This window comes from Gouania willdenowi, chromosome 19, assembly GCF_900634775.1.
Source record: "Gouania willdenowi chromosome 19, fGouWil2.1, whole genome shotgun sequence".
Taxonomy (NCBI): domain Eukaryota; kingdom Metazoa; phylum Chordata; class Actinopteri; order Blenniiformes; family Gobiesocidae; genus Gouania; species Gouania willdenowi.
In genome coordinates this window covers 13,012,314-13,034,744 of record NC_041062.1, presented here as the reverse complement: position 1 = coordinate 13,034,744, position 22,431 = coordinate 13,012,314, and the positions used below count along the sequence as shown (strand labels likewise).

The window sequence follows — 22,431 nt, the reverse complement described above, 5'->3', positions numbered from 1 at the left end:
AAAAAAACACCTCAAAGTACATATAAAGACTTAAGAAAAAACTTTATTATCACTGTATTAAAGAGTGATAGATAATAATGTTTTGGTAAAGACCTGTTAGCATAAACATACAGTCACAATTTGCACTTTTGAGAAAAGGAGGTTAAAAGAACAGTGAGTCATATGATATAAAATGATACATTAAAAAGCAACCACAGTACATTTTTAATTAAAAAGAAGAAAAAAAAATGTTGATCGTTTGTGTAGGACAGTCTAAAGATGTGCTGTAGCAAGTTTGGTGACAATTATGCAAAAATGGTGTGAGTTTTTGAAAAGTAATGATTTCATAATGTAAAATAGGTTTAAATGTACAAAGGTTTCCATGGTGTTGGGGTTGCATTTTTGTGCAAGTTGTCAATCTGTTGCACATATGGTTGATTTGTAGTGAATTTTCCAAAAATGTTGAACTTTAGAGGCGCCACCAGAAGAAAAAAAAGGATATTTTGCAGAATGTAGCTGTGTGATATGATCAGGCAATTTGAAGCAGAATTTTTCAACTGTTTGATGTCTTGAAACGTTTATTACAGTGCAATGTATTTCTTGATAATGAATCTGAAAAGAGACTGGGAATCCCGAGGTGTCCGTGAAGGCAGCCATCACCGGTTGTGACGTCCGTGTGTCCGCCAATGTTTTCGAAAAGCCGCGGGTTTACGTTCACCTCTACTTTTTAATGAGTTCTCCGCAGCTACAGGAAAACCACAGCTTTCCACCGCAGGTCGGCAACAAAAGCAATATTTTCTTCTATTTTAAACACCCAATGCTGGTTTAGTGCTTTGACATAGAAGACAGTTTCATCGGCTTGTCAGTTGCTGTCAGTCTGGAGGGAAGCTAACCATATGCTAAAGCTAACTGATCACGTGATAAGTCTGCTGAGTCGTGTTCTGTTTATTATTTTAACTCAACATTCATTTTACAAACTGAACTACCATTTGGTGAATACGCAAGTTAAAGTTATTATTACGGTGTTTAAAGAAATAATTAATACAGCTGTTCGGTCGAATAGCGACACTTTACACTGTTGTCAAAGCAAGATGGTGGATGTGGATCTACCAGCGTGTCAATAAGACGGAAGTAGTTCATCACAAATTAATCTGCGTTTCTAAAGAATTTAATATTTTGTTTACTGAATTAACTCTTAAAAAAGTACCTGTTTATGACTGAAAAGTGGAAACTTATTTTGAGAATAAAAGACATGTAAATAAGCCATATAATGAGCTATAATAGTTATTAAAGCAACAAGCTTCGATCAGCAAGTGACGTCCTTATTGTACACACACACACACACACACACTTACTTTATATACATATACAGTAGAGCTGGGCAATGTATCGAGACTCAAGATATATTGTGTTTTTAATTATGGAAAATTGCATTATCGCCTATATCGGGATGTCTTTGTTTTATTTTATAGCTTTTTATTTTGTATTAAAATACTTGTTTTAGGAGTTGCTGCATTTGCTACTTCTTGGATTTCTGAGTGTGTTGTAACTAGAGCTGAACGATTTTGGAAAATAATCTAATTGCGATTTATTTATTTATTTTTCTTCATATTGCGATTGTGATTTAATATGCATTTATTTTGTTATTTTGTCATGTATTTTTCCAATGAACACAAGCAATAAATCAGTCTGTTTCACAATAGACAATTTCAGATTTATTTTAACTTTAAATAAATGTCAAATGTAAATTTTAAAGCACAGATTACAACAATAAAGCAAACAAATCTGTGACTTTGCCTCTTCAACATATCTAACTAACTTCACGTTTCATGAAACATGTGGACTGCACTTCTTAAACACTCTCTGAACTTAACAGGACAGTTCAAGACAGGACAAGAAAAAAAAATAACAAAAAAAAGAAATTGCAGCCTTTACAATTAGAAAATCGCGTTTTTGATATCGCGATAATATCGCAAATGCAATTAATTGTTCAGCCCTAGTCGTAACCCAGATTTTTTTTTAAACAAGCCACACTACAGAACTGACTGACACGTACTGTCCCTTTTAGGCGAAAAAGCTAAAAGTAGCACAGATGTGCCTGTGTGGCGTTTTGCATTAGCAAATTTAAACCTGAATTGTGTTCCTGGTAAAAAATATCAACTTTTATATTGCCATTTTCAGAAAAAAACACCAAAATATGAGTTTTGGTCCATATTGCCCAGCTCTAATATACATTGCTTTATACTTAGCCATTTATTACATTCCCGAGTAGCAGTGCATTGTTTTTTTTAGTGAAAATTTTTTCTGGTTATTTTCCTGTAGGTTCTTGCTGTTTCACTGTAGGCCTGTGCTGTGTTAAAGTCATGCAGCCACAGCAGGTATCAAAGAAGCGAGTTCGTCTGACCAAACAGGACCCAAGAGAGAAGAAACTAGAGGGAAAGACCTTCTACTTGGACAATTTGAAGAAATGTCAGTCCACTTTGATTTGGGAGAACATACATGCTCTTGGAGGGGTAAGCATGTTTGTAGGCTGTGAAATGTCTTTCTTTACCGATGACGACGATAGAATTCTGAATTCATATTGGTCAAACATTTTGAATCCTTTTGCAAAACAGATTTTTAGCTTTAATTTTTCCAGGCAATTAAATTACATTTAAATTAAAACTGACCAAACAGTAAAAATCACGTGAGCAAAGGTTTTTCTTCAGTTACACATTAGTTTAATCTATACATTGCTTGTGATTAGGAGTTTGACAATATCTCAATACGGCGATATATCACAATATTTTTTCGCACGATCGATTATCGATATGTTCGCGCTAAGTATCAATTTAAAAAACAACAATAATAATAATAATGTTTTTTTTTTAATTTAAGATTTCTGCTTTTTCACTAAAATGTGCAGGTAGGTCTTCACAGAAATGTTGTCACTGTTTGTTGAAGGAACCAATATATTGTTTACTGGAATATTGCACTATAATGGTGTCACTGGTAAGAAAGACCCTATTTTTTGTTTACAGAAAGCACTATTGGAGATATTTATTCATTTACATTGGTATGTTGACACTTATTTACAGAAATGTTGCACTAAAATAGTGTCACTTTTTCAATTTATTGTCTTTCAGAGGTATAAAATAAATATTGTATTTTTTCACTTAATCTTTTTTTCTTGTTATGTCATAGATTATTGTAGATTGATTTCTGACCAATTTATTGATAATTGCAGTATCGTCATATGGTGAGCTTTGTATCGTGTATCGTGAGGTACCCAGAGGTTCCCACCCCTACTTGTGATGCAGAAATAACAGATTTATTGTCTTTTTTCTTTCTTTTTTAGAAAGTGGAGAGTTTCCTCCACAGGGATGTAAACTTTGTTGTGACCGGGAGCAAAGAGGACTTTGAATCACCGAGGCCTGAAGGTAGTAAAGGAGGAGCAAAGACGATAAATGAGGAAGTCCAAAAAACATCTAAGCAGCAGGAGAGAGTTCTCAGCAACGACAAAGTCAAACAGCGACCAGTAACTCCTCGACCAGTGGTACAGAGCTTCACTAACACAATACGCATGGAAGCTTGATAAAATGCTTGATTGATGCTATTAAATATTGACTGAATCCTAAACCAAGTTACCAAATCTACTGAATATCATCTTTGCAGGCCTGTGGTAGTCGGGGGAAAGCTCTGCTTGAAAAAGCCATTCGCAACAATGTAAGTCATTGTAAAGTATATTCAGGTAATCATTCTTTCAGATCAGTCAGCCTCAGGTATTGTACGCATAATGTAAATCAGAGGTTACCAACCTTTTTCGGGTCGTGACCCCATTTTGAAATCACAAATGTCCGGTGATCCCAGTGACGTTTTCTTTTTCTAGAATTGTTAATTAAAGTGTGTTACAAATACAGATATTTTTAACTACATTTACATTTGAGAAAGTTTATGTATTTATATATATATATATATATATATATTTTTTTTTTGTTTCTTCTTTTTCTCTTTTTTATTTATTATTATATTTTTTTTTCAGGCACGTGACATTTAATACATTTTGTGCAATCACATACATATACCCACACACATCCAAACACATATACGCCATTTGATGTTAATAAATAAAATAATTTATATCTAAAATATAGTTATACAAAAAATATATAAACCCTGTTTAATTAGACCCACACATGCTTATCAACATACATACATACATACATATCTCATATCTGATTAGCATGCCTGAAAAGGGGTAGAAAGAAGTAAACTTATCAAATCTTACCCCTTCTCCAATATTGAACAGTTATATATTATAATTGTCTTTCTGAAAATAGCATAATATATGTAAATATAACAGTAAAACTGTTATATAATATAGAAGAGTTTTATATATATATATACAAACAATATTTAGATATATATACACAAAATGTCAAGTTTGCATTCATATACAAATGATACCTTTGAATCCTATACATAAGTTATTTGATATTTATTGTGTGTGATGTGTATTTGAAAAATAATTCTAATTACAAAAAAGTTTAAAAAAAAAAAAAAATATATATATATATATATATATTTTTTACCAATTACTAGACATTTGTTAAAATGTTCTTTACTTGCATTACTTGATACCATGGATGTGGTGAATCTGCCCTATAGGAGCATCTGCAGGAAAGCAGTGTGTTGTCCAACGCACGCTCCTGGGGAGTGAAGATCATGTACGTGGATGGTATCCTTTAAATTATGAGCTGAAATCAGCACGAAACGTGTTTGATGTGCAGTAAGCAAAGGGTGACAGTAGATGGCAACATGCGCTAATGCACTAATATACAGTACAATGCATGAGGAGAGAACTCTATGAACTGGTGTGTTCAGAAAGAGAAATGTTTTCCTTAACGCAGCCGACCAGATGCCTTCTCATATCTGAAGCAATTATCTCAAGAGGCTTCGACTGCAAAGCAAAAACCTTCTGACATCAAAGGTTATTAGATGTCGATGCTTTTTTTTTTTTACAACTTGTCATTTCTCTCAGAATATACACAATTTATTAATACCTGTTCCCCTTTAAATGTTAATTCACAGCGAGGACATTGAAAGCCCCCTTTCTCAAAATTGAAGATTTGAGCAGGTGAGTTCATTTAGATTTCTTAAGCGTTGAAGCTGTATTTCTATTCATGTACACCACATGTGTCAAACTAATGGCCCGCGGGCCAAATCCAGTCCTTCAGAGCATCCAATCCGGCCAGCAGGAAAAAGTTTAAAATTACAGAGAAAACATGAATCATTGTGTAAATGAAACTCAACACTCCTTGCGCTTATATTGAATGATGTCATTCATTTTTTTATGTTAAACTGTTGAAGAAAACTCAAAATTCTTGCAAAATCCTTCAGTTTTCCTCAAATTATGACAATATTTCCCTTAATTAAATAGAAATTGGTCACAAAGTTAAGGTTATTTAAAGTGAAGATCCCTTATTGCTTGAATATTGCCGGTTTCTTACATATTTAGTATTTTATGTATAAGTAGAAGTGTATACTAGGACACAATAATGTTGAAATTACTCATCTACCCACATAAAATCTGCGGGCCACTTGAAGATCAAACGGCTCCGTATTTGGCCCCTGAACACTCTTGATGTACACTGTGATTCCACAAGTATTGGGACATCGTCCAGGGTCAAATTTAAGACTATCTTCATAAAAACAAATCTAAGCTGGATCATTAAATACTGCAAGAAATATTGTTTTTTTAAAAAAATCAAACAAAACTAAGAGTTTAGTTTTTGTAAGTGACAATGGGAGGGATTCCAGACTCCTGTAATTGTAGCTCAGGATCAGGATGCTTTTCTCTTCGTGTCCTTCCCAGTGAAAGTGAAACAGCCATCGTTTCTGGCCTTTGTGCCTCACTGGGCTCTCGCTCTATTGGTGTACATTTCAAGCCTGAGGATTTTCTAGATTGAACTCGCAAAGAAGCCCCGTCATGTAATGTGACAGGCCCCACCCCCAGCGAAGCAGCTCCCCCAGTAGCTTCCAATTAAAGCGGATACAGTTTCTAGTGGATCCCACTCTATGTCACTGTCAACAGGCCTTTAACAATTAGTGTAATTGAAGCGCTATAGGCATGATTACAAGAACTAATGGCCTGTGTGAAAGGTTGGTCAAATTCAGCAGTTATAATCTAAACAGTTTATTGTATTTTGAGTTGAAATATAACTGAAATAAATGTGGTAAAATATTCCAATTGTTTTGATTTTGATATTTTTTTATTCCTCCCATCATTGAACCAGGAAATACAAGCCTCTGTTCATGCTGTGTGTGAGCCTCCCCACTCTGAGCTACCGGAGCCGCTACAGTCCCTTTGAACCCCCTCCTCCTCCTCTTTTTTGGGATGAAAAGGGAACGGAAAAGGAACAAAACAAAGCAAGGTTTGTACATTCATGAATTCATTAGAATATTCAATCAACATGTTTGCCTTCATGTTGTATTGCCTGTCAATCTACAAATATCAAATGGTTGAAATCATTTGAAACAAAGCAGACATTTATGATCTTTTAAAGATATATATTTATCTATTTGTTTTTTGTTGCTAAATCAGGGAAAACAAAGTTGAAAGCATCTTCTCAGACAAATGTCAAGCACCGCCCAGTTTTGAGCCTGTACCGAGGCTGCTTCGCAAGAAGGATGGATCTTATTGTGAAATCTGTCGACAATCATTTACCAGTATGGAAGAGGTGAGATATGAAGAAAGATTTTAGTTTGACCCACTGGGTTGTCATTTTTGTGCCCATACATTGCAATCATTCTTTGATTATGAGTTATTTTTTGTGGCTTTCTGTTTTGAAGCACCTGCAGTCAGACCAGCACCGCTCATTTGTGCTGGATCCATCAAACTACGCTCTGGTTGATGGACTCGTGGCTGAAATGCTTCCAGGATTTGACCCCAATCCCCCAGAGCAGCAAGAGGAAAGCGTGAACAGGTCTGAGTGGACTGACAGCAGCAAAGTTCTGTTTAGTGTGTTCTTAACTCACTATCTTCTGCTTCTTCTTCTTCTTCTAGGTCACCTTTCCTAAATTTCTCTGAAGTGGAGTTTTTCGCTGATGCTGAGGAGGAGGAGGAGCATGCTGTTCGGGTTCTGCTTGAACAAAACTCATCATTTATAACTGGTTCAGCAATGGATCCTCTGTCCAGCAGCTCATCACCAGAAGCTCAGGTTACCACTGCAGACCTTCACTCGTTTGCTGCAGAGCCAGACTTCCAGCATGAAAATATCAATGCTGAAAGCCAGGTCATGCCTGTATTACATATCGAACCACAAGCCCAGGAAGCACATCAACAACAGGCTGAAACTGAGCTCCTGCCACTTTGCCCTAGTTCTCCACCTCCACTCCCTGATCTCTATCTTCTGCCTCCAGTTCTTAGTCCCCAAACCCCCTTTAGTATGGAGCTGAGCAATCCTTATTCAGACCCCCCCGTCCTTAGCCCTCAACAGTTCACATTCATCCCAATAGATCCATCTTCAAGTCTCGTATCTGTGGTTGAAGTGAAAGAATTGAAGCAGGATCAACAGAGATCTCAAACTGCTTCAGGACACACTCACAGAAAGCGCTGTCGGTCTGCCAGCCCTGATGGTGGCGACATGAAGAGGACGAGGACGGTCTCATTCAGGTCCAGCTCCTGCCCTGCTGTACCAAGTGCTACATGTATAAAGGCCCTAAAAGACAATATGACTGAGGTTCATGACCATGCACTGATACAGACCTATGCACTTCCAAACGTGCCTTCTTCACCCAACACTCGGTCACAACGTACTTGTATCACGTTTGAAACAGTTGCATCAAATAATTCTCACACATTAAATCTTAATAACTCTGATTTAACAATAGAAAAAGCCAGTTTGTCCACCCAGTGTCCCACTACCTCAGTCTGCATCGAGGCAGCCCTCATCCCCGCCACAACCTCAATGGTTTCCTCCTCCTCTGACTCAGACTGGGACTGTGAGCTGCTGTCCTGGTTGGGCTCCACGGCGTCCACGACGCCGCAGATGCCTTCAGAGCACAATAGTAAGATGGACAAAGAACTGCTCCACAGGCCGTGCAAGCCCATGCGCGACACCAGCTATGAGTCCCATCTACACACAGTGTTACGTCCTCTAACGTCTACTGGCCCCAGGGTGGAAGATAACGACAGCTTGTCGTTTTCCAGAACTTCAGCACAGATTGTCAAATGACACTTAAAGTGTGTTTTTTTTTTTTTTAAATCAAATTTTTTATAAAACAAAGGAAACTACAATGCTGAAATGAAGCTTAATGTTTGTAAAAGTTTCATATTCAGCAGTTTTTATTAGCACTGCATGTTTATTGGAAAGCATTGGACATATGAAAACACTTGATCTACCTCCAACCCGACTCGTGCACGAGCACCATTGTGTGTTTGGTGCTGACTGCAGTCGTTCGGCAGCTATGTCCGGGAACACATGAGGGTACTGAGAATTTAATGAGGCTTTTCAGAAAGGGGGCATTACTCAATTACTGTAAGTGCTACGCCTGGATCAAATCCCACATGACCGTGAATGGTTTGTCAGTGGAGAGAAAGGCTGAGAGTCTGCAAGACAACCATCCGACTAATGGAGAACTACTTTCAAGGTCCACCAAAGGACAGGCATTTATATTCATGTTTATTATACAGTATGTACTTAACATCCATCCTTTTCATCAGTTAATAGATGTGCTTAAAGGCAACAACCAAAAGGAAATAATCTAAATCTCTAACAAGTATTATTGTTGATATGAATTTATATTTTGTTTTTATTTTAATAAATGTATTTAAGTTTTCCCTTGGTCGTGAAGGTTCTCTGGAGCTCAATGTGAAGGGGAAGATAAAAGGCAGGTCGATGAGTTCTGTTGGCTCACTAGACCAACTTTTAGCTGATGTCAACAATATTTGATATGAAGCTTCCATTAATGTATTTATAACTTAATCATCCAGATTTGATGGAAGCAATGAGTTATTTTTAAAGAGTAGATAATCCTAGTCTTTAGTCAATGTAGGGACGTTTACAGGACATTATGCAATAATAAAAGAAGGCCACATTGGATCTCCAGGTGGATGGTTCTGACCCTCGGTCCATATGTTTCACACTGGTGTCATTGGTGATTATAGTGTTATTCTTCTGCTGATCAAGTTACATTAAAACTAAATGATTAAACATTTAGTAGAAATGGGTTGATACACTGAGTTTCACGGTACGATAATGGTATCGCGATAATGATTAAAAAATTGGGAAAGGATAAAAAAGATGCCCCCCAAACAATTGTGTTTGCGAAAAATAAACGCTGGTGAAAATATAACATCCTTGGCAGAGGTAAGAAACCATAACAATCAGTTGTGTAGTCGATCAGCGATTCTCAACTGGTGGGTCGGGACCCAAAAGTGAGTTGCGGACAGCTGGTCAAATAATGTCTCATGGTGGACTTGTTTTTCTTTTGACAGGCATTCAGGGAAATTCATGTTGCACAGGAAAACAGCTAAATATTCAAAAACTGAATCTGGTTGGCTGAATTCTAAAAAAAAGGAAAGTGGATCGTGATTTAATGGCTCGTATCTTCGATAACATCTGCAACATTTTAATATCGCGATATCTTGTTGCACAATATATCGTTCTACCTTTATTATTCAGTCATTTTGGTGATTCTATAATAATATAAGCGACAGATAATAATTGAGGATATAGCATTGCATCAATCTGTCCCGGCCGGGGTCCCCGCACCTTATCATTGACACCATCATTGAGTGTGGGTGGACCACGTGTTCCTGTCTCCCAGTCTCACTGTGAGCGTGGATCCCAGTCTGTGAACACGTCAGGCAGACCTAACATGCAGTCTGGGCCCGGAGGGGGAGCCCCTCAGCGGGAGGCTTTGGGTCGGTAGAGGCGGAGGGAGATGCTGAGGACCACCACCACCGCCGCCGCTGCCGCTGCCGCTTCTGCCCGCTCCTCTCACGGCGTCGCGGGGACTATGTGAGCACCATGCTGGCTGTGAGGTGCCTGCTGATCGCTGCTGTGTGCGCGCACACAGGTGAGATGCTTTTAGCGCCTCAGTAAACGGTAAACACACCCAAACCCTGGGAGCACCAAGCCTCCAGCTCCTCTCCCTCCTTTCCAGGGTCTTCTGTGGGTCCGTGGATGTCATGGCTGAGCCCGGGATGGAGAGAGCCTCTCGCCCGGGAGGTCGTTCAGCCCAAGCGGCTCCTGCATCAGCTGCACACGGAGGAGGAGATGATGCACAACCACCTGGACACCCGGGTCAGAAACAGCCAGGGCGGTGCACAGGTGAGCCTCATTCTACAGGTAGACCAAATATTACATGTTATTTAATGCAGAAAAACACTGAAATACAAAGGAACTGCAGAAATGTGTTCATAAAGCAACGTCCTACATGTGCAAAGTATGTTAATGGATGCTGTTTGAGAAAATAACTAGTGCTGTTTCAGTGCAATTCATTTTCTGCTATTATTAATAAATAGTGATGCAACCTTTTTTTTTTTCTTTTACATTGGTTGAAAATATTGTTTTTTCAATGTATAATGCACTATAAACTACATTTCATTTACAACAAAAATTACTGCTTTCAAAATTATTTATAACTGCATATCCAAAGATATTAAATATTATTTGATGATGCTGACTATAACTATATATATATATATATATAATAAATCAGTATAATTTTGGAAGTGCACACATACTTTTGTGTGTGTGCTAGTGATAATATTATCAGATTATATAAAATGTCATTACAATACATTTCCCTGTCACTTACAAAAAAATGTGTAGAGTCGATGCATGTATTACCTGCACTCAGTGTGCTCTGATATGCATGTTTATGAATGGATAAACTGTCGATGTGTGTATTTGGGGCAGAGGCAGGGTCACTCTCTGTCAGATACAGGATTATGACTTTTATCCTCACTGAGGATGATGGTTTTCTGGACAAAGCGCATTGAAACATCTTTTTTTTTTTTTTTTTTTTTTTACTACACAGTCCAGAAACATGTACAGTATGTCAGGTTAATTGAATAAACAACTGAGTGTCTAGCTACTGTCGCTCCCAGTGGGTTGTGACTGTGATACGGTGTAACCTGCATTATGTCATCACACACACACACACACACACACACACATGGCTCAGCATACTTGGGGCCCCTCAGTTCTCTTTATCCTTCCAGTCCTTTTCACCTTGTTAGATTATATTTCACACTTCTACCTGTCCTCTCTTCTTACCTGTGATGGAAACACTGCCTGTCAGCGGCTGATGCCAGTGCAGATGACACACAGAGCTGACCTTGAGCTGCCTTCTATTGACAAAATACACTTTAATGACCTTTATCTGCTGAAGGTAACTTTGGACAGGATTTTAGAAACAGGATTCCCCCATCGCTCCTCTGCATTGCTCGTCATCTGTGGAATAACTTTTAGGCTCTGAGCTTTGATTTGGGTTTGATATGTCATGGGAAATCATTGCATTTACTGGATCATTCTATTTGGAATGACAGTGTCAATGACTGAGTCTAGTATGACGTTGGCACCCCATACGTTTGCAGGACCTTTTCAAAAAACCCTGTTATGTTTGCTTTGCAGGTTATAAACAGTGTGTGTGAGATGTTCACTGACACGTTGAAACAGTGCAATGTTAATGTTTAAAACATCAAAAAACTGTTCGGCGACTCTTTAACTTTCAAATAAACCAACAGAGTATATTTACATCGTTTGGAAATATAGAAACAGTTATTGCACAGTGATGCATAAATGTAGAAAAACTATTGCACATTATTTCTTTGTGATGAATTTACATTGACTGTCAGACAATGCCAATTCAGCTAAGCTGTATAACAATGCATTGATGGGAGGAATCATTTTGCTACATAAAGCATGATAAAGTAATAATAATAATAATATCTTCCAAATGCAGACATAAAAAAATAAAAAAAGAAGTGTCTAGGGTTTCAAACGTTGGGATATAAGTAAATTAGAAAAAGACGTAAAAACCCAAAATATCTTATTTTGGTGTTTGTGTGTTTGTACTTTATAGATTTAAATTTAGTTTGAATCTGAAGATGTTAAAGTTACATTTCTATCTTTAGGATTTTGTGTTTTTTTTTAACCTATTATTGCAACGGTGGGGATTCAGTAATTAAAAAAAAAGAAATAAATGCTCCAATTAGCCAGCACTATCAGAGTTCCCTGGTTGCCACTTTAGTGCACCATTACTGTGCAGCAGACTGTGCACCCAGCAGATGTTGGACTGATATGAAGTGCTGCGTTGTACTACCACATTATTCTGTCTTCTGAATGTACGGAGGGCTCACGGTGGAGCAGCTTGAAACCAGAAGAACACTGTTGTCTGTACATCATGTGAAGCCTCCACCGTGGATGTTTCCTCCTACACACATTCTGTATCACATTCTAACAGTTTAGTGAGTCGCTGGTTGAGTCAAGCCGGGGGGAAGGAAGGTATTAAGATAGCAGACGTGGACAGAAGATTGAAAAATCATCTAAAGGAAAGATATTTTTCAGTCTGAAAATTGAAATTGAAATTGAATTGAAAAAATAATAATAAAGAACTGTTATTGCAGCAATTCAGTAAAGATGAAGCTGCAACTTTTAGACAAAATGTAACAGTAGATTATCAAATGTTCTGCTGATTGACGTTTATTTAGTTGTTAATTGGTAAGAAATCTCCCTATGAACCTTTATCCTCATTGATTTTCTGAAACAACATTCAGCCAAGTCACAATTAAGGAAATCAGCCATCATCGCCATCCGTGAGTTTAAATATTGAATACGTTTCCACTAAGGGATCAATTTGCTCTATGAGCTGGTGCTATCGTCTAGCCTTGACATACTGTATTAACTGCACTAACCTGGATGTGTGACCGTGACCTTGAAAGCACTAGTAGTTCATATTGTGATTCATCACTGACAGAGGAGGACTGCACTTTAAATTCACGTTATCTTCCTCACTGACCTCAGCTCTTTACACAGTAAATACATGTAAACTCACTCTTTATATGTTGTGTGTTAATTCTGATTCTGTCCTTGTTTCAGCCCATCCATCTGACCCACATCAGCTTTTTGGTAAAAGCCTTCGGCTCATCCTTCTTCCTTGATCTGGAACTGAACCAGTAAGTGAAGCCACTTTAGTTTCGCAAACAAACAATATCGTAAAACAGCTGGAACACCCACAGCTGGGATATTTGAACTAAATACTAATAAAGAAGTTGTTTTTCTTTTAATGCTTTTCTTCTTCTCTTTTCCCAGCAATCTTCTGTCTACAGATTATGTGGAGCGTCATTTTGAAAAAGATGGGCAACTTTCACAGAATGTGGTACGTTCATCTACAGATTAAATGTCTAGCCTGTTTTGTGTTTGACTAAATCTCACTCAGGCTCTTTATGCACAATAAAGCTACGTGTACAGTATCAATTAAAGCAGAACTAAGTAACTTGCGCTTAGCGCTCCCCCTAAAGGTCCCTTTTGGTTATGTCACTGTCATAAACACTGCGCCCCCAGCCACCTGCCCCACCCCCACAGCTACATACACACCTTTGATCACTGAAAAATCCTAATACAACAGTGACACTAAGGGTGCTTTCACACATATAGTCCCATGTGAACAGTATGAGGAAGAGAGACAAGTAAAATAAATGAATGATGTGGGAGTGATACGGAAGGGAGTGTGGAAATGTGTTTGTTTGTGTGCTGACAAAGCAGCTCTGAAGATAGATGGATGGATATTTGTGTGTGTGCTGCCTGATGGAGCGCTGGGTTGTGAATGTGTGCGTGCCTGTTGCCGCGACAACAATTTGTGTGATTGCTGTGTGTTGCTGCTGAGCTGTCACTGCATGGAGTTGCTCCGTTCCTCAGACAAAGGTATTTTCAGCCCTTTTTTTTTGCTGGCTCTGCCATGATATCAGTTTGAGAAAAGTGAATTTGTAGACAACCGTGTGCAGCCACGGGGCTGGTCATAATCTAGCATTAGTTTGTATTGGGCTGCCGTAAAGCAGTACGCCTTGCCACCGGGTCAGAGGCAGGAAAGTTGCAAGTGCGGTTTTCTGGCCGGAGACAGCAGGGGGTGATGAAAGACCCCCCAATCACCCCATAAACACTTGTATTACCCTCACAGGGACTATGAGAAGGATTTATTAAGGTGAAATGTTACTTAGTTCTGCTTTAATGGAGCATTTATCTTAAAAACAATCATTTGTAATGAGAGTGCACGTGCTGAGAAAGCGTAAAACACATGTTAAACATATTACAGTGTTATTTTTTGATGGCGAACGCCCTTGTGTGTGTCATCCTGTGCACTGGGAAACGCAGGTTTACCTTCTTTTGTATAATTTTTTCAGCTTTGATACTTAATTATTAATCACTAATTGGAAGGACTAAGGCGGTAATCCCCAAACACCAATTGGTACCAAGCCACAAGAAAGAATACACTTTTTTAAATGATTATTCCGGGTATTTTAAAAAAAATTGCCACTTCTGAGTAGTTTTTTTGCCGCTTGCTCTGATGTCAAACTAGCTCCAAAGGTTGCACTTAATCTCACTTTAATCTTCATTAGTTTTCATAAAGTTTGGCTTCTAATGAGCGACAATTCAGTTCTTGCTCTGTGCAGCAGTGTTTTGTGCTGCCTAAATAGGGCCCCATAAGAACCAGCAGAAGGAATGCTACATCCTGCTGGATGAAATGATGCGTTTGTTCGACAGACATGAAAGTGGTTCTGGGTTGTTGCCCCGTGCCTCTGAGAAATGTGTGACTAATAATACTGCCATCCTCGTTTCTAAAAATAAGACATTTCTGTCTCTTTCCACTAAGAGTGATCCAGTTTCTCTGAGTGCATACCCTTTATTCTCCAAAGGTATATCATTTTTTGTGTTGGTTTTATATTAGCTTTAAGCAGATTTGTTATTCAGACCAAACGGAAAACAAGCTGAGAAAGTTCTTCAAACGCAAGCTTCGAAAACACTCTTTGAAAATGAGGCTCCTCTTCAGTGCAGACAGCCCAGCAGCTTCACAGGGATGATCGCTTTATGTCGGCGCCCTCTGCTTTATTCCAGCCTCTGATTCTCCGCCTACTTTCACACTCTTCTCCCTATTGAAGCACCACCTGACCGCTCCGTGTACGCCATCACCTTGGTAACAGCAGTCAGCGGTGCACCAGAGTGGCTCCACTTTGTTAGGTCGTGAGGGGAATTCAGATGAAATTTCATTTTTAATAAGCGCTGCCACCTGTGATTTGATGTCTGGAGGGAAAGGAGTTTGCACAGAGACAAAGGAGACCAATGTGGAATCAAACTGTAGTGTAATATTATGTGATCTTTACAAATATTGTTTAGAGGATCAAACATTTTGTATTCCACATCAAGGTTCTTGATTTTCAGTTCAATAAATTGTTGTATCGGATTTATTGCACAGTTATTATTAAGGGTGGGAACCTCTGGGTATGCGATACGATATGCGATATCTCACAATATAACGATACTGCAATTATCGATTTATTGGTCAGAAATCAATCTACAATAATCTGACATCACGAGAAAAACAAAGATTAAGTGAAAAAATACAAACAGAAAAAGTTTTGAAAATAATAAAATAAATCTTAAATTAAAAAAAAAAAAAAAAAATCAATATTTAGCGCGAGCATATCGATAATCGATTGTGCGAAAAATATCGCAATATATCGCTGTATCGAGAAATCGTCACACTCCCAGTTACAATACAAGTGTGGTGTTTTATCATTTACGTTTAGTGTTTTTTTTTTTGTTCTGGTCAGAAAAGGATATTAATAAACAAAAAATTGTGGATATTTGATTTTCATTTTAAAATTTGACGATTAAAGCCCTATTCGCACGGGATTAGTTTTACCTTGGGATGTCTGTAATGTTAATCCTGTGCGAATCGGCCATGTCAGTAATTTGTAAAGTAAAAATTCCACTGCAAATAACCTACTACTGTATATTTTGCTCAACTACGGGGTCCTGTGATAATACTAAACCAATGCGAATAGGCCTCTCTGTGATTTGTACAGAAATGGGCGGGGTCTGATGCGTGATTACGCATTGTTTTGTTCCCGGGACGCATGTTTATTTACTTTTAAGGTTCCTTCTCGCGTCCAGTGCCTGCTTTGCTTCTTAGCGCCCGGCATGTTGAAAACAATGTGAGCGAATGTTTCGCAATACGCAGCGCATTGACATCAGATTCGGGAGAAGTCCGTGAATTTCAGCAAAATCTCAGGCTTCGGTTATCCCATGCGAATGCGCCACATAAAAAGCCGACGTTGGGGGGGTCATTTATTTATTACATGGGGTCCCCAAATAATACTTAATCCTGTGCGAATGGGGCTAACATTGAAATTCAAGGCAACCCTAACCCCACATTATTTTTATTGGTTTTTGAACAACAGTTTTGCACATACTAATTGTATACACAGAGTTGTTTAACCCGTGCACAACCAACGTATCAAATACAAACCAGCTTACAAATAAACATAGAAGACATAACAGTCACACACAAATAAAAAGAATTCATTTAAATTAAAATACATATATTATATATAAAGATGGATGTCCTTGAATGGAGAGCCTCAAAGTTCTACATCAGTCAACATCGAGCGTTATAATGTGGGAACTGCTGAGGGCCAACTAACAAAAAAAAAATTGAAACGTTAAAAGACAGAAACAAACAAAATAAACGCCAGGTTTTTCAAAGTAAGAGCGCTTACCTAATAACTACTCATTTTTTATTTTTAAATATCCACACATTCACACTTTGCTGACACCTCCGTGTCCTTTTTCCATGTTCCACGCTCTTAGTAGCCCCTCCCCCTTGATCTTAACCACATTGATCTTGGGTGTTTTATCAGAATGCCAATAAATCCCGCTTCCCTTTGTGTGTGTGACACTTTTTTTTATTAGTCCCTATGGTTCTCTGCTGTTCTGCTGAGCCAGTGACTACAATTGTAAATAAATCTCAATGACGCAGCCTCGGTGATTGAATTAAAGGCGAGGATGACCACGGCATTAGTCGGCGTTTGGCTTCTTGTTATTCTGACTGACAATCACATTTTTAATTTATGTCGCGATAAATAAATGTTTACTATTTCAGGAACATTGAGATTACCACAGTATAAATGTATATATTGCTTCACACAATGTTTTTTCTTGATTTAAAGGGGCGGTATGATGAAAAAAAGTTATGTTTCCTCCCTCCCTTGTTATTCCGCATCAGATCCTAATGGGCGAGTTAGATTTTCCCATGTGTTTTGCTGCAATGTGCAGTTTTTTGGCTGAAAACAATAACAAGAGTTTGTGGATAGTAAACTGTTGTGTGGAGTCAGCGTCTACTGACTACTCATAAATATGCATAAGTAGACCCCAAAACAGCCCGTTTTTAGAACTGCTCAAGAAGTGACTTTTCAGAGGCTAAAACTCTGGAAAACAGGCGAGTTTGGGAAAACAAAACTCAAATAATATGTTGTTGGGGTTCTTAGAACAATCGGAGATGGGTGAAAAATAGCATAATACAGCACCTTTAACACAATTGTCTCAATCATTGCAGTAAACATTGCATGTGAGGTCGAAGGATTTTGCCCTTTTTTTTTTTTTAAATTGATTTTTTTATAATTTGCTTAGTTTTTCCCCCTATTGTGTAAAAGTTAGTCTTTTTTAAGGGTATTTTGTTAGTAGCGTTGTACTCAAACCAGTACCCAAGAACGGAACGCACAGTGACCAAGACAAAACCAAGACTTTTTGGGGGTTGAGACCAAGACAAGACCAAAACCATAACGAAATAATTTTAAAAACTATGACAAATTTAAGCAGTTAAAGAGCATTCTCTTCTCATTCTCAAAGCACGTGAACATTTCAAATATTGACAGATTTGTTGAACTAAATTCTTGCAAACATTCTTTCCAGAATCGGTCGAGAATTATTTTAAATAATAATGAAAAAAAAAAAAGATGTTTATTTGTTTTTTTTGAATGATGTCTAAAGTAAGTGTTCAGAGGTATTTCTGAATAGAAGTAAGATGGGCTGATGTCTTAGTTTTTGGAGGTGTCTGACAGAAGGAAGTGGAAACATTTCCAGTGAGGCAGAACAATGAAGTTTTTAGGTCAAATTACAACATGAATGATAGTTCATGAAGTTGAGCAATAGCAGATCAGCGCTGGTCTATACTGGTTTTGATGGCCAACGGCAGTCATGTGATCAAAGCTAGGCATGTCCTGATACAACTTTTTCACTTCTGATATGATACCGATATTGCAGCCTTGCGTATCGCCCGATACAGATATCGATACGATACGATATCATCACGAGTCATACATACTTTTATTACTTATTTTTTAGTGTGGAATTGTTGATCAAATGATGTTAGTCAAACAGAGAACAATAGTCAGCAACAGTAGGTTACTTTGTTGGAGTGTGAACCACAGTCACCTATGGATAGAAGTGCTGGAGCGGAACATTTTATCAGAGTGCTTATATCGGTGATTTTAGACGCAGTCCGATAAAATTCGATACTCGTTTTCTGGCTGATATCGGACCGATATCAGATATCAATATCAGATCGGGACACAAATTGCGATCCTCTAAACATTGTGGCGTTTTATTGAATTTGTGCGTTTAGATATCTGAGATATCTGAGTTTTTATGTTTTTTTAACTTTCTTCTGCGGGCCGAATTGGACGGACTAAAGGGCTGAATTTGGACCCCGGGCCTTGAGTTTGACACGTGCTCTATTGTTTCTTCCTTTCACTCTGCACTATTCTAAATGCCTTAACCACTATTTCCTCTCTCAGATCAGCCGTCCTGAGACCAGACAACCCTCAGCTTTCCTTATTGTGTTACAGCTCATTAGGTCTAATTAAACAGCACATGCCTTTTCCTTTGGCCTCCTTTATTCATTCATACTTCTACTGGAGTTTCCCCAGTCTCAAAGTACTGGTAACGTTTCCCTCTTTTTCTCATATCGATGCGATACGCAGCATGATCTGCGTGCGTGAAGTGCACGTCTCTGCAAAGCCCACTCTCAGTCATTGGCTGTTTGCAGCGTCAGGAGATTTGATTTCCTCCATTTAGCCTCGTGATCCAAGCTTTTATTTATTTATTTTATTACCGTGTGCTAAGTGCTGTGAGCCGTCTGCGTATTCTGTAAAAGAGTCTTATTACTGTTCACTGATGGTGCATTCAAATAGCAAGATGCACTCTGAGGAAGAGCTGCTTTCACTTTAAAAAAACAGATAATAATCAACACAACACTGTTTTTCTTTATTTATGATGCTGTTACAAAGTAAAAAAGCCTGTATGATTCAGTCAGATTACGCATAAACGTGCATAAAAAATCCAACTGTTTGATGAGGAAAAAACCCATTGCGTGCTCCCACCCATTGCGTGCTTTGAGCTCAGATTCACGTGTGAAATATCAGGTCCGTGTTTAGATTAAAGGTCGTCCGAGCATGAAGAGCGGCTCTCCTCTTTCTGCTCTAGCTCTCTCATCCATGACATTCAGCACCAGGGTTCATGTACCAACACTTTCAGTGTAAAACAGACACATTCCACCATGTCTTTGTTATTCATTGGTTACCGTGGTGATGGCAATTTACACATGATTTGGTTTAATTTGGGGATAAATTACAGCCCCAGCATTGTAGACCACTTCAGTTTGAATAATAACGACAAATATCATCCAATTAAATATTTTTATCGAACGTGTTTGATAAATATGAAGCTTTAATGCTGTTCGTCCTTCATGCGCCAGTCATTTTTTTTACACTCATTGCTCCCAGTAACTGTCCATCAGACGCCTTGCTTGACAGCCTCCTCTCAGATTGTCGTTACCTGATCATCCTTCCAGTCAGCGTGGAAACACTATATTTAAAACGTGATCATCAACATGAAACCTTTTCTACCCCCCCAGAGTTCAGTCTAACACAATCTAGCCGCTGACATCCTATATTTACAATGTAGAAGATTGAATTTCAGTATAGATAGATAATTTCTATATATACTTCATTTCAAAAAGGAACACAAATGTGTGTTAGTGCCCGCCATGCTCACACACACACACACACACACACACTGTTATGCACAGTTGCAGCAGAAGTTGGATTTTAGTTTCAGTTTATTTGTTTGTTTCAGTCTAAATATATATATATATATATATATATATATATATATATATATATATATATATATATATATATATATATATATATATATAACAAGACTGAAACAGGCAGAAGCAAAAATGCTTGATATGCCCAACATAAATAATAACATTCAAGTTACCTTTTTCAATAATACACACACAAAAAATGCAAGCATTCAACAAGTAGCCTACATTTCAGTTGCCTTTTTTTCAAGTAATGCAATTTTTAAAAAGAAATATTAATACATTGTGACATTTTCTTTTTGAAATTAACTAGTGTGTCACTCATTTTTATTTCTTCATCAACAATATTCCACAAATTAACCCCTAGAACAGGTAGACGTCTTTGTTTCACTCCTAATCTTGCTTTTGGTAAAATAAACATACTGTAAATCTTAGGCTGTATTTACTGGTCTGTAGTGTGAAGTATTTTTAAATATGTTTTTGCTTTGAACATTATCTGTGTTATTTTATAATAAACCATATCTTTAAATTTGATTTGATTTAACAAATAATGGATGTGTATTGTCATATTTTCCTGCTTTGTTTATCAATTGTATGTTTTTTCTTTTTCGCAATAAAACAATATCATTTAGTATGGTTCTACACAGTACATCATATACAGTATGGGAGTATCAAAGTACAATACATTGTAAGCAAGGAATTTCAATAATTTTCATTTGGTTTCAGGGTAGCGAGCACTGCTACTACCATGGGAATGTGAGAGGAATACCGGACTCCTGGGTTGCGTTATCTACCTGCAACGGCCTGCAGTGAGTGAATCACATTATCAGTGGAAAAATAATGACAACGTTCCGTTTTCGTCACCTATGACGAAAGAGTGTTTTTCAAAAGTTCTGCTGTGATGGCTTTTGTTTGTTTTTCAGTGGAATGTTTTCTGACGGGAATTTCTCCTATGGGATTGAACCTGTTGGCAGCACAGACACAGAGGTGAGGAATTCCATGAATCCAATTACACGTTCATGGACTGTAGGAGAAAACGTACACATGTTTATAGGGTTGCAAAGGGGTGGAGAATTTCTGGTAGATTTCCACAGGAACCTAATCCTGGGATTTCCCAAAATACACACTTTTCATGGAAATTATCTGTTAGAATTAGGGATGTCCCGATACAACCTTTTCTTATGATACCGACATTGCAGCCTTGCGTATCGGGCGATACCGATATTGATCCGATATCAACATGAATCATACATACTTTTATTTATTTATTTTTTATAAAATAAAATAAATATTATTACTTATTTTGTAGTGTGGAATGTTAGAAAAGTCTTGATCAAGTGATGTCACTCAAACACAGAACAATAGTCAGCGACAGTAGGTATGAGAAAAACTGACCCATTTCTTATTAACTAGTTACATACATTTTAACCTTCAACATAATATCTACAGTATTTTATAATTGAATAAAATACATAAAAAATGAATTGGGAAAAAAATAAAAATAAAAAAAAATATCTGAGAATCCGGAAATTTGAATCCGATAACCGATATTCGTTTTCAGGCTAATACTGGACCGATATCCAATATCAATATCGGATGGGGACACCCCTAGTTAGAATTAACCAGAAATTGGGAATAACTTTTAATTAATGGATGCTGATCCTAAAATACATTTTCCGAGCTATTTTTTTTTTCTAACTTTCTTTAATTGTAGTATTTTTAATGTAGTATTTGAATATGTTATGTTTGAATGTGATGCAGTTGAATTTCTCCAAATTTCCAATTATTCCAATAAATAATTCCCATGGAAAGTTTTTAGTTTTGAATATTCCCTATGTTAGTTTAAGTTCCCATGCAAATTGACCCGAACGGGTCTTGAACCCACAACTCTGCTGTGAGTCAGTCCTGCAACACACAACCCACAGTACGACAGAACTGCATAGAAATGAAGGCGCAGCGGAATAAATCAACATGTTAGCAAAACATTATTCCAACTAAAAAGCGTCTTCAATATGTCATTTTTTTAAAGGTTATTCCAAAGTGCTGGACGTTTAAAAGGCCGTCCTTTTCTCTCCTATTAAGGCTCCTCAGTAATCGGAGCACGGCTCGCTCACATCGACTGTGGCGATGAATCAATAGCCTCTCAACCCCTTCACTCACCGTCTCTCTCTGCTCTCTCTATCTTAGACGACTAATTTTCATAAAGTATTCATCCAGAGCTCAAGTACATCATCGAGTCTAGCAGTGTTACTGCCATTATGTGCAGTCATTATGGATCTAGTCTGTCTCTAGTCA

General features: G+C 37.7%; 2 protein-coding genes across 3 annotated transcripts in view; both read left to right on the top strand.

The window, feature by feature from the left end:
- The first annotated feature begins 622 nt into the window (after window positions 1–622).
- On the top strand, window positions 623–8,800 carry dbf4b (DBF4B-CDC7 kinase regulatory subunit). Its single transcript, XM_028476747.1, has 11 exons — window positions 623–754; window positions 2,302–2,492; window positions 3,317–3,514; window positions 3,634–3,684; window positions 4,627–4,696; window positions 4,877–4,948; window positions 5,050–5,095; window positions 6,255–6,392; window positions 6,563–6,698; window positions 6,811–6,944; window positions 7,025–8,800. The coding sequence occupies exons 2-11, from the start codon at window positions 2,343–2,345 to the stop codon at window positions 8,193–8,195; spliced, it is 2,166 nt and encodes a 721-aa protein (XP_028332548.1). The 5' UTR covers window positions 623–754; window positions 2,302–2,342; the 3' UTR covers window positions 8,196–8,800.
- Window positions 8,801–9,767: 967 nt separating this feature from the next.
- LOC114481221 (disintegrin and metalloproteinase domain-containing protein 11-like) overlaps window positions 9,768–22,431 on the top strand; it is a 30,790-nt gene continuing 18,126 nt past the window's right edge. For both annotated transcript variants that reach the window (XM_028475813.1, XM_028475812.1), the window contains exons 1-6: window positions 9,768–10,041; window positions 10,129–10,295; window positions 13,071–13,147; window positions 13,284–13,350; window positions 20,863–20,945; window positions 21,060–21,123. In XM_028475813.1, the coding sequence (XP_028331614.1) occupies window positions 9,993–10,041; window positions 10,129–10,295; window positions 13,071–13,147; window positions 13,284–13,350; window positions 20,863–20,945; window positions 21,060–21,123 (507 nt within the window). In that variant the 5' untranslated portion in view covers window positions 9,768–9,992. The remainder of the gene's footprint in view (window positions 10,042–10,128; window positions 10,296–13,070; window positions 13,148–13,283; window positions 13,351–20,862; window positions 20,946–21,059; window positions 21,124–22,431) is intronic.